General features: G+C 45.1%; 1 protein-coding gene across 3 annotated transcripts in view; it reads left to right on the top strand.

Moving 5' to 3' along the window:
• Atp8a2 (ATPase phospholipid transporting 8A2) overlaps positions 1–15006 on the top strand; it is a 574910-nt gene that overhangs the window by 399866 nt on the left and 160038 nt on the right. For all 3 annotated transcript variants that reach the window (XM_036199222.1, XM_036199220.1, XM_036199221.1), the window contains exons 31-33: positions 11448–11509; positions 11704–11760; positions 13591–13698. In XM_036199222.1, the coding sequence (XP_036055115.1) occupies positions 11448–11509; positions 11704–11760; positions 13591–13698 (227 nt within the window). The remainder of the gene's footprint in view (positions 1–11447; positions 11510–11703; positions 11761–13590; positions 13699–15006) is intronic.

Raw genomic sequence — 15006 nt, 5'->3', positions numbered from 1 at the left:
AGAGCTTAGGAATACATTTCATTTGGGTTATTACTACCTTTAAAGGAGGCCATGCTTAGGTTCAGCTGTGGATCTGAGCAGGATTCAGTCATTCAGGAATGGCAGAAGATGGGAAAATGGGCTGTTTGTAGTTCCCTGAAATCCCTATATGGAAATTCTACCCCCAAGATAATATAGGAGGTGGGGCCATGGGGTGGCAAGGTCATGAGAATAGAGCCCTTGTTGAGTGTTGTATTCTTGTGAAAGAGACTGGGGAATGTGTCCTCCAGTGCATGCAAATGCAAAAGGAAGAGCCCTCTGGGGAATGAAGCCCCTGCCAGCCTCAGCAGCTACCAGCACCTTGGTCTTAGACAGTGAGGAATAATTTTTCTGTTGATTGTCACAGTCTGTGGTATTTTGTAGTATCACTGGACATCTCCTCCTCCCCTCCTCAAGCCTTACATACCTGTAAATGAGAATGTGTCTGCACGTGTCCAGCATTTTGTGTGGAAGGCTGGGCTACAGGATGACTGTAGCATAAAGGGCAGGATGGTGGCTGGATGCGGTGGTAAGATGAAAAAGCAGGAGTGGAACCCGGGTCACTAACATGCAAGGAGACATTTTCTTATTGAAGGATTGGAGCTGGGAGAATGGTGTCATAACACTTAGCTTATGACTAATTAAGACTTTTATAGAGAAACACAGGATTTGGCATGAGATTTGGCATGAATTGCTGCTGCTGGTGGTGGTGGTGGTATGTGTACATGTGTGTCTGTATGTTTCATATTATTTGGATAGATAGATTTGGTAGGATGTCAATGGTAAAAATCCAGAAAGAAAGGGATTTAATGTCCTAAATACAAGTGAACTATTTTTCCTTCCCTCCTTCCCTCTCTCCTTTCCTCCCTCCCTCTCTTCCTCCTTCCTCCCTCCCTCCACCTGTAACTCCAGTTTCAGAATATCTTATGCCACTGACTTTCCTTGGGCACCCACTCCCCCCTATACAAAGCCATACAGAAAGAAACATACATACAATTAAGATAATAATAGTAATAATTGTAATAATAATAAATCCATGATTAAGATCATTATAATAGTAGTAATCATAATAATTACAAACCTTTTAAAACATAAGAAACATGCAAGCTCTCCATCTCCAAGAGTTCAGGAACATGGCACCAATTTGCAACAATCCTGGGTGCTCTCCAAAGCTAAAGACCCCATCCAGCTCAGGGTGTCTCCAGGCCTGCCTTCCTCCTTCCTTGGCTGCTTCCTGAAGCTATTCCTCAGCCTCACCCCTGCTCAAAGTCCTGAGGAACCTTTGATTGACCAGGACTGAGGTCTCTAAAGTGGCTTTGCATCTTTATATGGTACCACATGAATTATGTCACAAAACCAGTGAGTTCCATTCTAAAATCCTCCCCCAACCACTCCCTGGTGGCAAAGGCTCAGGTGCCTGTCAGCCCTATTCATTTTTGTCAGGGCAATATGATCTAGGGAAGAAATATTCTTGGGAAGGTGTGGGCAGGTCATTCATTTTTCTAGAGTGTTTCCAAGAATTTTTCCTTTGCTTATTTTTGCATGGTTTTGGATAGACTTTCAAAGCAGTCTTGTTGATGGAGCTTGTGATCACTCATTCCAAGTTTCAAAATAAATTTTTCCTCTCGGGCAAATCAGTAAATCAGATTTCTCTCAACTCTCCCACCATCAAGCTCCCAATGTGATTTACCTAAAGCCCCCACCCTTTGATCTGAACATTTCTGTAGGTTAAGATGATGGGTGGCGCCGTCTTAGGTCCCACAACTCAAGGGCCTTGTTGGCTGCTCTCTGGCTTCCCCTGGCATCTCTAGTCTATACAGTTGAGCAGCCCTCCTTGAAGTGGAATGTGGTTATTGGCCAAAGAACATAAAATTAATTTCATTTGAAAAAAAATTTTTTCTGATTTTCCTTGATGAAATTTATAAAGGAAGAAATGAGAAGAAGTGATACACTTCCCAGAAGAGAAAGTTTCCATACAATATCTGTGCTGGTTAGTTTGTTTGGTTTTGTTTTTGTTTTTTAGTTTGGTGTGGTTTGGTTTGGTTTTTCAACTTGACACAAGCTAGGGTCATCTGGGAAGAGAGAACATCAGCTGAGAAAATGTCTCCATCAGGGTATCCTGTAGGGGAGTCTATGGGGGGGGGGCAGTTCTTGATTAATTATTGATATGGGAGGCCCCCCAGCCCACTGTGGGCAGTACCATCCCTGGGCAGGTGGTCCTGAGGTATAATAAAGGGAGCTATGAATGTGAGCTGGGAATGTGAGCCTGAGATCAAGCCAGTTAGCAGCATTCCCTCACTTCTTCAGTTCCAAACCCCAGGTTTAAGCCTTGAGTTCCTGCCCTGACTTCCCTTCATGATGGACTGTGATCAGAGCCTGTACACCAGTAAGCCCTTTCCTCCCCCACCCCACTCCCAGGTTGCTATAGGTTGTGATGTTTTATCACAGCAACAGAGAACTACTCCAGTACTGACCTCAGTTTCCCAGAGTCCACAATGGAAATAATCACTCACTTTTAAGAAGAAACTGTAGCATGTAGATACTTAAAAATTGACATTGATGAAGAAACAGCACTTTTCAACATCAGAGAAGACAGTTATGTACCTCCTCAACTGAGATCGGGCCTGTCCCAGATGCTATGAAATGACACTGTTGACCACGCTAGCCCATAATAGTTATGACTGCCACTGTTACTGTGAACTCCAGTGTGCATCCTGTAGGCCAGAAAGACTTGTTTCACACTGAGCTGGGTTTAGGCAAGTCTGCCAGCATTCTGTGAGCTCCTAAATTCAATTGCACTCCATTATGAGGCAAAACAGGAATGGGCTCATTCTCTAGGCCAAGGGACTCCTAAGTACTAGAGATGCACATAACATGTGACCCTGTCTCTCCTGGAACTCACAGCCAGGAAAGGCTTGAAGAGGGAGGCCCAGGTCAGATAGAATATGTTCCAAGGAAACTAACCTTCCAGACCACAAGGACACTCTAAGAATGTAGCAATAGACCAGAAAGAGGCATATATACATGTCAGTGAAAAAAAGAGTGTAAGTCAGAATTCCAAGAGTCTGTTCTTGTAGTTTGGAAAGAAGTTCAAGGGAGTATCTCAGGAATGCACTGTTCAGGGGTGTGCACTGGTCATGGGTGTGTTCTTGTGCTCTTGGCACTCTGGCTTTAAGCCTTGATCCAGGAGAATCTGTTCCTCCAGGGCAAGTTAATCCCTGAGGGTGGCTGGTGATGAGCCCTTGTTAGACAGACCTCCAGACATCTCCTCATCAGACTCAATGTACTTGTACTCCTCCTCCTCCTCAGTTCAGGTAGGGCCAGTGTTCCAGGCACTGGGGAACACTCCTATGGTACAGATCTGCTGACATTATTCAGACTTCCCAAACCTAAACATGTTGAGGGCACCTTAACCACATCTTTCTCTGAGAACCCTTGAAGGTTCTAGCCCATGTTTCACCCTCTGCTCCTGCAAGTTCTAATGGGGTCCTCCATGGAGTTTTCCTGTGTACATCTCTGGTTCATGATTTCCATTGTAAGAAAGTTTTAACATAAAAGTCTTGATCATTCTAGTCTATCAAGTGAACAGACTATGTACTTTTTGTTTGGGATGGTACTCAGTGAACCCAGGGCCTTGCTCATGTTAGGCAAGTTCTCTACTGCTGAACTACATCCCCAACCCTCTTTTTACTTATTGTGAATTCAGAAGTAGAATCTTGATAATTTGATCAGAGTGGCTCTAGTTTCTATACTCACTCTATTTTGCCTTGAACATTCAATCTTTCCTCTGCCTCCCAAATAGCTGAAATTACAAGCCTGGGCCACCAGGCTTGGCTCCCATGTACTCTCTCATTATATGCCTTAGTATGTTACTCACAGAGGGCAAGCTGACTGAGCTCATAGCCCTTAACAAGGAAACAGGCACATACTCTTTTGGTGGCAAAGAGATGGCTCCGTCTATGAAAGATTGAGGGTGGAGGGTCACAGCCAGTGAAATCATCCACCTGTTTTCATCTGTGTGAGGATCACACATTAGGCAGATAGACGGTAACATACAAGTTTTTGTCTCCGTTACTGGCTGAAATGGCTACCAGTGGGTTTACCAGAAGGAGAGCTTCTCAGAGTCATTCTTGTGCTTAGAGAGGACTGTGGTTTTTTTGTGACTAGCCAACATGAACTAAGGGAAATGGACGGAAGGCCGGGTACTTTGCTCTCCCACACAGAGATCTCCAAGTGTGAGTACCTCCCTTCACGGCAGTGATTCCCACGTTTGCATGCATCTGGTGCCAACAGTAACAGCTTCAGGACCGCAGGCTCCCCTGGGTACACAGTCCCTGAGCTCACCTTCAGTTTTCCACACCAGTCGAGAGAATCAGAAGGGCTGTTTGTTCCTGAACGGATCTCTCACTTCTATTCATAACTGTTGGCAAGATTTTGTCAGAGGCCCTATCCAGGTACCAGAGGCTGGGGGATGTCTATTATCTGTGCACCAGTGATTTAAAAAACAAAAAACAAAAAAACTGTCTGTGGCCACACTGATATTTGGTGTCACCTTCAAGTTTACCTTCTCTCACTTTTAACTTCTCTTTTCAAGTCTATTTTTAGTGAACACAAGGGGGGGAAAGATTGAAATTTGAGTTCTGTGTCCTTAACTTCATCCAGCTGAGACGGTAAGAGTAAGAACCCAAAGGCTTATGTAACCAGGAACTTAACCCAGCGCCGCCGTGAATGTAATTATAATCGCTAACACTTGTATAAACCCTTCTTTTTAGAGAGTCCTTTCCAACATTTCATACCACTCTCTATAAAGTAGGGGAAGAAAATAAATGTTCTCTTTATGAATATGTAGTTGGGAACGAAATGCTGGTGCTGGTGCTGGTGCTGGTGATAGCGAGAGTCGAGCCATGTCCGCAGGTTCGGTTCTGGAAGTTTATTTGTAAACGTTATCTGAATCCTGGACACTATCTCTGTTTCAGATATAAACCTGGGAGTAGCGAGCTGTCTGTGGCCTCTCTGAGCCTCTGGAATCTTAAGAGGCCCAGAGGCTTATGCAGGGGGTGGGGGCCCGCCTGAGAGTCTGGAGTCTGCTCTGCCCTGAAATTGTTCTGCTGGAAGTTTCGAAGCAGAGGAAGAGAAGGCAGCAGGGACTTGGCATCCATTCAGACCAAAATGTCTTGGCAAACGCCCTTATGGCAGGAGAAGAGGCCGGTGTTCCTGACTCCTCCCTAGTGCCATCTGCAGGACAAGATGCCTGTGGCTGTCCCTTCAGCTGTCCCTGCCTGGTTCTTACTCCAGCAGAAGTACTGTACATGTGTATCTCCCATCTGGTTTCAGGATCACCACATCCTATCTCTTCTGACCATACAACACCATGCTATGACATTTTGCCTTTTGTCGGAGCCATTCCCGAATGTTGTGGCTTGGCTGGGTAATGATGTGATGTTTTTAATGAACATTTAATTGCCATTGCATCGTTGTGAAGCATCATCATTTCCCCCTTTGGAATATTCTAAAGAGGTTCCCTGATCGTTCTTTCTGTTCAGAAAATGAGACATACTTTTCTTATAAATTGTGGCTTTCTCCACAACCATTTTCAAAGACATTTCACATAGGATATTTTAGGGACTGTTACTACTAAGTACAGAAGCCAGTGTGGTTTTGTCCCAGCTGTCCACAAAAGTCTGCTGGAGTGACTGCCTCCAGACCCCATTTGTCTAAGCCTACATTATGCTGGTCCCTGAGCCCAATGTAAAAATTGCTAGCAATGTGTGTCTGGAAGAACAGACTCACAAGCTGCCTACTGGGCACTCTTGACACCTCAGACTGTCCATGTCTCAGAGAGGCTGAGTCTCCTCCCTTGTGTATGGCCTGAGCACCATCATGGTGTGGGTCTGTCACATTCAGCTACACATCAACCTAAATGTGACACAGCAGCGTCAACCCAAGCACATAGGAAGGTGACTTTTTTAAATGTACCTTGTGGAAATCATGTAGTAGGCTTTAGGAATAGAGATAATGAATGTTCTTCATCTCCAGGTTAATCTTACCTCCTCCTCCTCAGGTTAGTCCTCCTTCTCAGATCTTTTCTCAGACGCATCCTCCCTCCTCTCTCAGCTCAGTCCTCCCTCCTCTCTCAGCTCAGTCCTCCCTCCTCTCTCAGGGCAGTCCTCCCTCCTCTCTCAGCTCAGTCCTCCCTCCTCTCTCAGGGCAGTCCTCCCTCCTCTCTCAGGGCAGTCCTCCCTCCTCTCTCAGGGCAGTCCTCCCTCCTCTCTCAGGGCAGTCCTCCCTCCTCTCAGATTAGTCCTTCCTGTTTATTTTATATGTGTACATAAAATGTGGACTGTATTCTAAGCCCTCTGTATTAGATAAATGCTTTGCATTTTTAAATCTCTTTTAACCCATGAATCAGCCTGCACTGAAAATATTGATACTAAAGGAGATTCAGAATTGAGTGTGGTTTGCACACTTGTGATTCCAACACTAGTGAATCTGAGGCAGGTGTTACAAGCTTGATGCCAGTGAGGCTACAGCAATACCCTGTCTCCAAAACAAAGCAATGGCTGGGGGGTAGAACTCAGTGGAGAGTACTTGCCTAATATGTGTATGGACCTGACTTCTGTCACCAGCACCAGAGATAAAAGAAACAAACAAACAAAAAAATGGTCAGGCCAGATGTGGTAGTGTGTGTCAGTAATGCCAGCATTTGGGGACGGACTATCCCAACAAACATCAACAGAAGCCATGAGACCGTGACTGTGGGCTTTGGTTTGGGGCTTAGTCTTCCTCTCCATCAACTCTCCCACCTGGCCAGAGTTATTCTGGGTTCCCCAGGACTTAGTGGAGATGGAACATCAAGGCTCCAGATCACCACTCATGTCTGTTAAAAGCCTCTGTGCTTGTGAATACACAGGGTGGATAGACTGGGAAATCCATCTGGACCTAGCAGAAGAGGAAGCTGAGGTCCACATCCCTGCCACTACATGCACGGGGCTGACTTAACAGCTAAGAGCATCGTTTCCTGCCCCAGGGGAAACTTGGGGGTCATTTCGGTCATAGTCACATCTTCTTCTTTAACCTCTGTCCCTGATATGAAACCTCCGTGTTAGAAACGAGGTGTGGAGGGCCCAGGCTCCAATCTAAAAACCTCTCTTCCAGTAGAACCAGGGTAGGAGAGCCAGGCTGTACCAGCACCTCCTAACTCTCATGACCAGGACCTGCCTGCTAAGCTGATTCCTCCCCTCGCCTCATTTACCAAATTCCTTCTCTTGTACATAGTCATGTTTCATGTTGGCCATTCCTATTGTGAACTGAAAACACCACTACAGGTCCTCATGGGCTCCTCCTCCGGCCAGTCTTCCCATGGTAAAGACCAGACTGCTGGTCTCCATCACAAGTCAGCGATCCTGTTTACCTCACTGCTCAGGCTGAGGTTCCTCACACTCCCTCCTACTCTACCTCCAAACTGTGAGCCAATGCTGTCATTCCCACTTCCAAATATTGACCAGTCTCTGTCATTTCTCGGTACCTCTGGCATGGCCTTTCTTGCCCTGAATGTCAGTTGGGGAGGGGGGAGATGATGCATGTATCTGCTGCCCAGTACAGTAGCCACTAGCCACACACAACTTCTGAGCATTTGGAATGTGGCCAGTGTGACTAAGGAACCAAGTCTTTGTAGCCGCTTCATTGTTATATAATTGTGTCTCTGTATTTACACTGTACAATTCCCCCATCTCAAGGTGTAATTCCATCACACAACCCAACCACCACTACATCATCATCATCAACTTTCAAATGCTTCGTCACCCCCAGAGGCTGTCACCCAGCCCTCAAACCCTCAGCAACTGCTGTTTTGCACCATGTCTGTGTAGATCTGACCCCCCTGGACATTTTATCCTAACTTCTTTCCCTTTTCAAGGTTCATCCATATTGTGGCATGTACCCACACTTCATTCCTTGTTATGTCTTCATAATACTCTATTGTGTGGATGCACCACTCACTGAGTGATGGACATTTATTTGTGCATTCACCGCTTGATGGACATCTGCAGTATGAATAGGCTACTGTGGATAGGGAATAATGATGCTCATTGTTTTAGGCTTCGTGAGCAGTTGTGAATAATGCTGCTATGAACACTCATGTATAAGCTTTTGTCTTTCATTCACATTTTCATTTTTCTTGGGAATTACTGAGTCATGTAATAAATGTGCACACTCTTTTTTAGGAAGTGCCAATAGTTTCCCAAAATGTCTGCACAGCTTACTCAGCTTCCAGCCGTGTGTGAACAATTACAGGTTCTCTCTCTCTCTCTCTCTCTCTCTCTCTCTCTCTCTCTCTCTCTCTCTCTCTCTCTCTCTCTGAGACAGGGTTTCTCTGTGTAGTTTTGGAGCCTGTCCTGGGTCTCACTCTGTAGCCCAGGCTGGCCTCGAACTCACAGAGATCCGCCTGGCTCTGCCTCCTGAGTGCTGGGATTAAAGGCATGCGGTGGTTGTCATGTTTGTTATTGGCATCCTGGGTATGAAATGATTCTTCAAGTGGCTTTGGGATTGTTTTCTTTATTCCCAGCTGTGTTGAGTTTCTCTGAATCCCTGTTAGCCATTTGTGTATCTTCTCTGCTTAATATATCTACTCAGATCCCTTGCCCAGGTTCAGACTGAGAAGTTTTAGGTTGCTTGTTGGGTTCTTTCTGTGTCCTAGACACAAGCTTCTTATCAGACATGTAATGTGCAAGTGTTTTCTCCATTGTTTTGGTTTTTTTCTCATTTTCTGAAGCCTAAAAGTTTTGACCCAGTCTAACTGGTCCTGGTTTGCCACCATACTTTTGGTGTCTTTTCTTGAGATCATTCTTAAATCTGGGGCTGGAAAGATGTACTGCTTCCATTTATTCTAAAGGTTGTATTGCTTTGGCCCTGTGATCATGTTTTGTTAATTTTATATTGTGATCATAGGCACAGACATAAGTAAATTCTGCAATTTTAACCATTTTACATACACAAATCAGAGACACTAGTTGCACAGAGCTTGCTGTTCTGGCTGTTTGCAGAATTGTTTAATCACCTCAAACTTTTAACTCTGTACTCATTAAGCGACATCTCATTCTCCCTCTCCCTCCTCCTAAGCCTCTGGGTTTTTTTTTTTAACTGTTTTTTTTTTTTCAATTAATTTAAAATTAAGCAACTAAATGGAGCTAGTGGCTGCCAGAGTGGATGCATAACTCTGCTGTTACCGGTATCACCCTCCATCGCCTGCACAGCTGGCTGCCATCGCTGCCAAACTGGCACTGTACTTGTCATTATCCCTGTTCTGTTCACCCGAGAGCTGCACCATTCCTTTGAGAATACTCAAAACCATTTCACGGAAGGCTCAGCAGCCTCCAGCTTCATCGGTCCTGACCACCATAGAAGTGTGGATGGACTCTTTGGTCCGGCCTGCCTCTGTTGGCCTCTGACTGTTCCATCCCTGAATCTCTAGAGAGACAGGTCTTCATGATGAACTCTGAGCTCATCAAGCACTGTTTTCATTAAGATTCTTAGCAATTTCTTTTCTTTCCCAGAAACCGGTTCTTGAAGATCATTGAACTAAGTCCTCTCTATCATTCTGATCTGTTCCCAGGGCACCTCTCTAACTAAAACAACAATCTCTGGCCACTCGGTATTCAAACAGTATATCTTAAATTTCCTCTAGCTGATTGTATGTCCATTTGTTCATTTGTGTATGCTCTGTTCCCTGACTGTCATTCAGACACCATGGAGACTGGAGTCTTGTCTTCTGAGTTCCCACAATGCCTTGCATAGAGTAGTTTGAGTACATAAAAGATTGAGCTTCCTCCTTTCATGGCTATGATCTTCGTTAAACTCAAATAAACAACCCCCATCTAATCTCATGTGACCCTTCGTGGAGTATGTCTTTAAAGTGCTGCATCTTTAATAACCTCAGACCCAGTCACTAGTGATAGACACTCTCAGTTTACAATGGCGGCTGTTTGCAAGGACAGGATGAGTATCCCCGGCTTGGAACCAGAAGCATTTGCTTGCTCAAAGGTTTTGGACTGTGAAATAATTAGCATAGATTTCACTCATTGACTATCCCTAACCCAAAACCTAAAAGGCTTCTGTGGGATTCCAAAGCACTTAAGACTCTGGGTTTTCAGATGAGGGATACTCAGCTCACGCCAGTTTATTGACTTACTGAATTTAATTGAGCTGCTCCCTTTTCAACTTTCTCTGTTTGCTTTCAATGAGGTTCCTCCCTCACCTTCTCACCTCACTTCATCACCTCTCCCACCAGTCTCCAGAGCTATCTGTTTCTGTCTGGGGTGGAATCCCTTTCTGATCTCCTAGTGTAACTCCTCCAACCCCCAGCAGTAGTCATGGAAGTTCAGGACCGTGGTTAATGTAGCCCCACTCTGTGCTTAAGTTTCCCCAGGTCACAGACTGACTTCTCAGGGCTAGGAGCAATGCTAGACCCTAGAGCTGATCCAGGCATCCACCCACTACCAGAACCCACCTAGAACTCAGCCTGATTATCTCACCATTTTAGGAACGTAAACAGAATCTTCCACAGATTAGCTGAGTAAGTCAGCCCAAATATTCGTGGTAGCAGCAGCTTCACTGGAAGTGTGCACACAGCAGTCCCTGCTCCCTAGCTTGTGTGTCATCATCGTCAAACACACACACACACACACACACACACACACACACACACACACACACACACACACACCTGAACCTGAGTGCAAAGGAGGAAGGGAGATGGGAAGCCATTCTTGACTTTAAACTAGTTCTGCACTCCCGGGATCCGAGTCAGATTTCCACAGAGTGGTCACCAGGCAGAGTCTCTCTGGCTCCATGGCTTCTAGGGACCTTGCAGAGCCGCCCCTGGAAAGAAAGAAACATGAAGAGGAAGCTTTGAGCCCCAGCTGGGTGAAACATCTCACTGGGTCACTGTCAATCACAGAAGCGCAGGCGCTTGAGTGAGAAGGAGAACCATGAATGTCTGTCTCCCCAGCAGAGTCTGCCACTTTGCGCTTAGTGTGGTGCTGCCCAGTCCCACTTCGGCAAATATTAAGAGAAAGGTTTGAGAAGGTCCCAGAGCTGGGGCATTGATGTGTCCTTGGACCAGTCCTTGTTCAACTTGTTTTGGAGCAGACCAAAAGATAATTTGATTTTTTTAAAAAAATATACACAAATTCAGTGCAAATCAACTATTTTCTTTGAGCATCTGATTTCGTTTTATTCATTTGAAGGACACACAAGGTGAAAAACAATGCCATTAGAATAAGAAAGGACCCTTAGAATCATGAAGGAGTCAGTTTCGAAATGACCTCACGCTTTGAGAGATGCTTCTACTCTTCCATTTTCTATGTGCTGAAAAAAGAAGACGGATTGCACTGTAGCCTTTAGATATTAACAGTGGCTTCTTTGTTTTCCAGATACTCCGCTGGCCAGTGGGCACGCCACAGACTACTTGTTTGTTGGAAATATTGTTTACACGGTAAGTTTAGCACTGTTGAGCCATTCCTGAAGGGCACTCTTGAGGGTTATACCTCCCCAGTTACACAAGGCTCCCCACATTAAAATGACTTACTTCATGTCTTTATGGGCTGAGGCTTCCTTGAAGTTCAGACTGATCAAGAAATACTTGCATCATACCAAACTCCTTTCTTTTCTTTTTTTTTTTTTTCACAGTACGTTGTGGTAACAGTTTGTCTGAAAGCAGGTTTGGAGACAACAGCTTGGACTAAAGTGAGTTGTCTTTGGAATTATTTCTTTCTCCATTATAGATAGTTGTATGCAGTGACTCCCATTTAATCCTTGGGGAAACAAGAAATACTATACAGTTGTCTTATTCCAAATTTTGCAAGTAAAAAATTGCTTTTGATCTTTAGGAAGGCAATTTGGAATCTGGGATCCAACCTCTCCTGCTGCTTTATTTGCTCAGCACATAGCCCAGCTTACAGCTCCTGATTATTACCTGCCTGAAATGAAAATTTTTATTATTACTGGGAGGGGGGAAGGGATAGGAATAAAGGGAGAGAGGGAGGAAGGGAGGAAGAGAGAGAGAATGCACAAGAACAAGTCAGAAAATATAGTATTTGCACATGACTCTACCTTGGCACTCCTGCGCAGTCTCTCGACCTCTGACCTCTGTGTGCATCCTCAAATAAAAGGGTGTTTTGTGGCACATACAGTTTTGTCATCTTTTTTTCTCCCAAAGTCTCACATTTTGAATCCTCCAAGCACACTTCTGTGAAGTGATTGCTCATAATTAAAGGATACCAAATTGCATGGCTACCCCTGGTTTGTTTTATCAGCATCCCATTTCCTGTGTGGTTCTTTCCAAGATGGGATAAGAACCACACTTCACAGGGTCTGTCTGTCACAGTGTGACTGTCGCTCACTTCCCTCCTGCTCTGATACTAAGTAAATGGGGTAGGATGGAAGGTCACCATGGAGCTGGGAAATCTCTCAAAGGGTGTGGGCGGGCGGGACGTGGGAATAGCGGCTTAGCCTGGACTATTGCAGGAAGAGGTAGTGAGGGTTAGAATACGGAAATACTAGTTTAAAACTAGAACCCAAAAGGCAGAGCTTGCTGAAGGATTGAGTTTGTAGTTTGTAAAGAGAGAAGTCAAGGGTTGTTCAGAGCACAAAGGAAATAGGCCATCGACTTAAAGAGGCACACAATGTTTGTGTCACAGTAGTGAAGACTAGAGTTGTAGTTACTAGAGCCGAGGAGGAGGAGGAGGAGGAGGAGGAGGAGGAGGAGGAGGAGGAGGAGGAGGAAGAGACACACGGGAAGAACTAGGGGATGCAGAGTGGAGCAGGGTGGGAGGAGTCACTTTAATGCCCTGTATGAAGTGGGGTAATTATACTGAGTACCCACTTTCAAAACAACTGGAAGGAAGAATTTTGGATGTTCCTCGAGTTCAGAAATGATGTTCTGTGGATGTGGATATGCCAGTTACCCTGACCTGATCATTGCAAATTATATGCATGCATTGGAGTGTCACACTGTACCTGTGAATGTGAACAATTGTACGTGGATTCTTAAAACTCTATTAAATGCAGCGTTTCAAGTTTTGAAAGGTGGCATTAGCCATTCCGAGTTGTTTTTGAATGGTCTCTGTAATAAATAGGACAGATGTGGTCTTTAAGGGATAAGAATATTCTGTCCATTTGTCCATTTCACCGCTCTCTCACTAGATGGCTGCAACCTCGTCTTATAAAACAGACAGAGATAACCCCAGGGATGGGTGGGTCATGGCTGGGGCTTGGATTTTAGAAGAAGGGGGCTTAACGCACCTCCATCTTCGGGATAGTGTAAGCCACCCGCAATTCAAATTCATCATTACAAATCCTAAGACAAGGAACTTACTGAGAAAGGCAGAGCTCTCTAGTAACTAGTATGTCCTCAGTTTCTTCCCATCAGGAAAGGGGTTTGGATGTGGGGTGGGGGTTGGGCAACCTCTGGGCTGGAGTAGACACTCCCACCCCCATCCCACCCCACCCCACCACCACCACCACCACCCCCTGGGCCAGCAGAAAGCCTTGTCTAAGCATTCATTTCCTTCACAGTTCAGTCACCTGGCGGTGTGGGGAAGCATGCTGATCTGGCTGGTGTTTTTTGGCATCTATTCCACCATCTGGCCGACTGTCCCCATTGCTCCTGACATGAAAGGGCAGGTCAGTACTGCAAACCATGTGTGTCTCTCCATTATGTTTGTGTGCAGGTGAGCGAACCAGCTTTCTGTGTCTTGTAACAGCGAACTTGGGTAAAGGCTAGTGTCGCCTGCTTACGTCAAAACTTAACAGTAGATGACCCAATTCAAGCAGCTATGAGAAGTTGTCTCATCCACAGAAGTGATGGGAGACATTTAAATACCATGAAACATTTTACCCTAAGTCCTCTGGCGCACATGGTGTGCCCACATTTCCTTAGTTATATGCTGGTTGTCTACAACAACATCGCTTGTAATTGTATACAAAATGGGAGTGGTTTTGAGGCAGTCATGATCTAAGCTTGTGTTGATTACAGATTCAATGTTAAGTATATGATTGACTGTTTAATTGGTAACTAGTCACTTGTAAAATATCAGCCTAAGAACTCTAGTAACCAGATAGTGGGTATGCCAAAATCTTTCTTCGTTCATATCTTCAAGCCAGCCAAAGAGGCTGAGATTAGTGATCTTACTACTCTTGTTTGAATTGTTTCTGATTTTTATTTTTGCTTAATCTATGCCCAATTGTCTAAACATTGAGCCACTAACAATGACCAATTAGGTCATAGAACTCTATCATAACAGGTATAGAGAGAAAGGAGCTGGGTATGGCCTAAAGCAGTAATCTCCTGAGTTCCCAAGTGAGGTTGTATGAGCCCACACCATAAACCCATGCTGGGCTGGCTACACATAGTCAGAATCCTCTTAGATCCCCACAAGGGGATGCTCCAGGCCCTAGGCTTTAGGAGCTACTAGCTAGGCTCATCCCTCTTTGTAAAGTGAAGCACTATTGTGTTACCACTTTAAGTCCATTCTCTAGGCTCTGTGTTTCCTTCCCAAAGAGCCAGAAACCCGCTGTCCAGCCCTGCCTTGGCATCTCTCTGGATGCAAACCAACATGTACAACCCTCGGTCTCCATTATCTGCAAGACTGTCATTGTCTCTAATACTAGACATCTCTTACAGGGCATATGCTCTTTGAGTAGATGTCCGTGCTGTCCGGCCTCCTGAATGTGCAGTGGGGTGCTTACAATACTGGAAGCAAAAGCAGGGGTGGGAAGAGATTAACTGAGGATCAGGGTTTGGCAGTCCTGACTACCGGCTCTGCAGCCTCTACAGAAATAAATACAGGGGCTGGAGAGATGGCTCAGAGGTTAAGAGCACTGACTGCTCTTCCAGAGGTTCTGAGTTCAATTCCCAGCAACCACATGGTGGCTCACAACCATCTGTAATGAGATCTGACGCCCTCTTCTGTATGCATAATAAATAAATAA

This window comes from Onychomys torridus, chromosome 9, assembly GCF_903995425.1.
Source record: "Onychomys torridus chromosome 9, mOncTor1.1, whole genome shotgun sequence".
Classification (NCBI taxonomy): Eukaryota; Metazoa; Chordata; class Mammalia; order Rodentia; family Cricetidae; genus Onychomys; species Onychomys torridus.
This window is presented reverse-complemented; position numbering and strand designations above follow the sequence as displayed.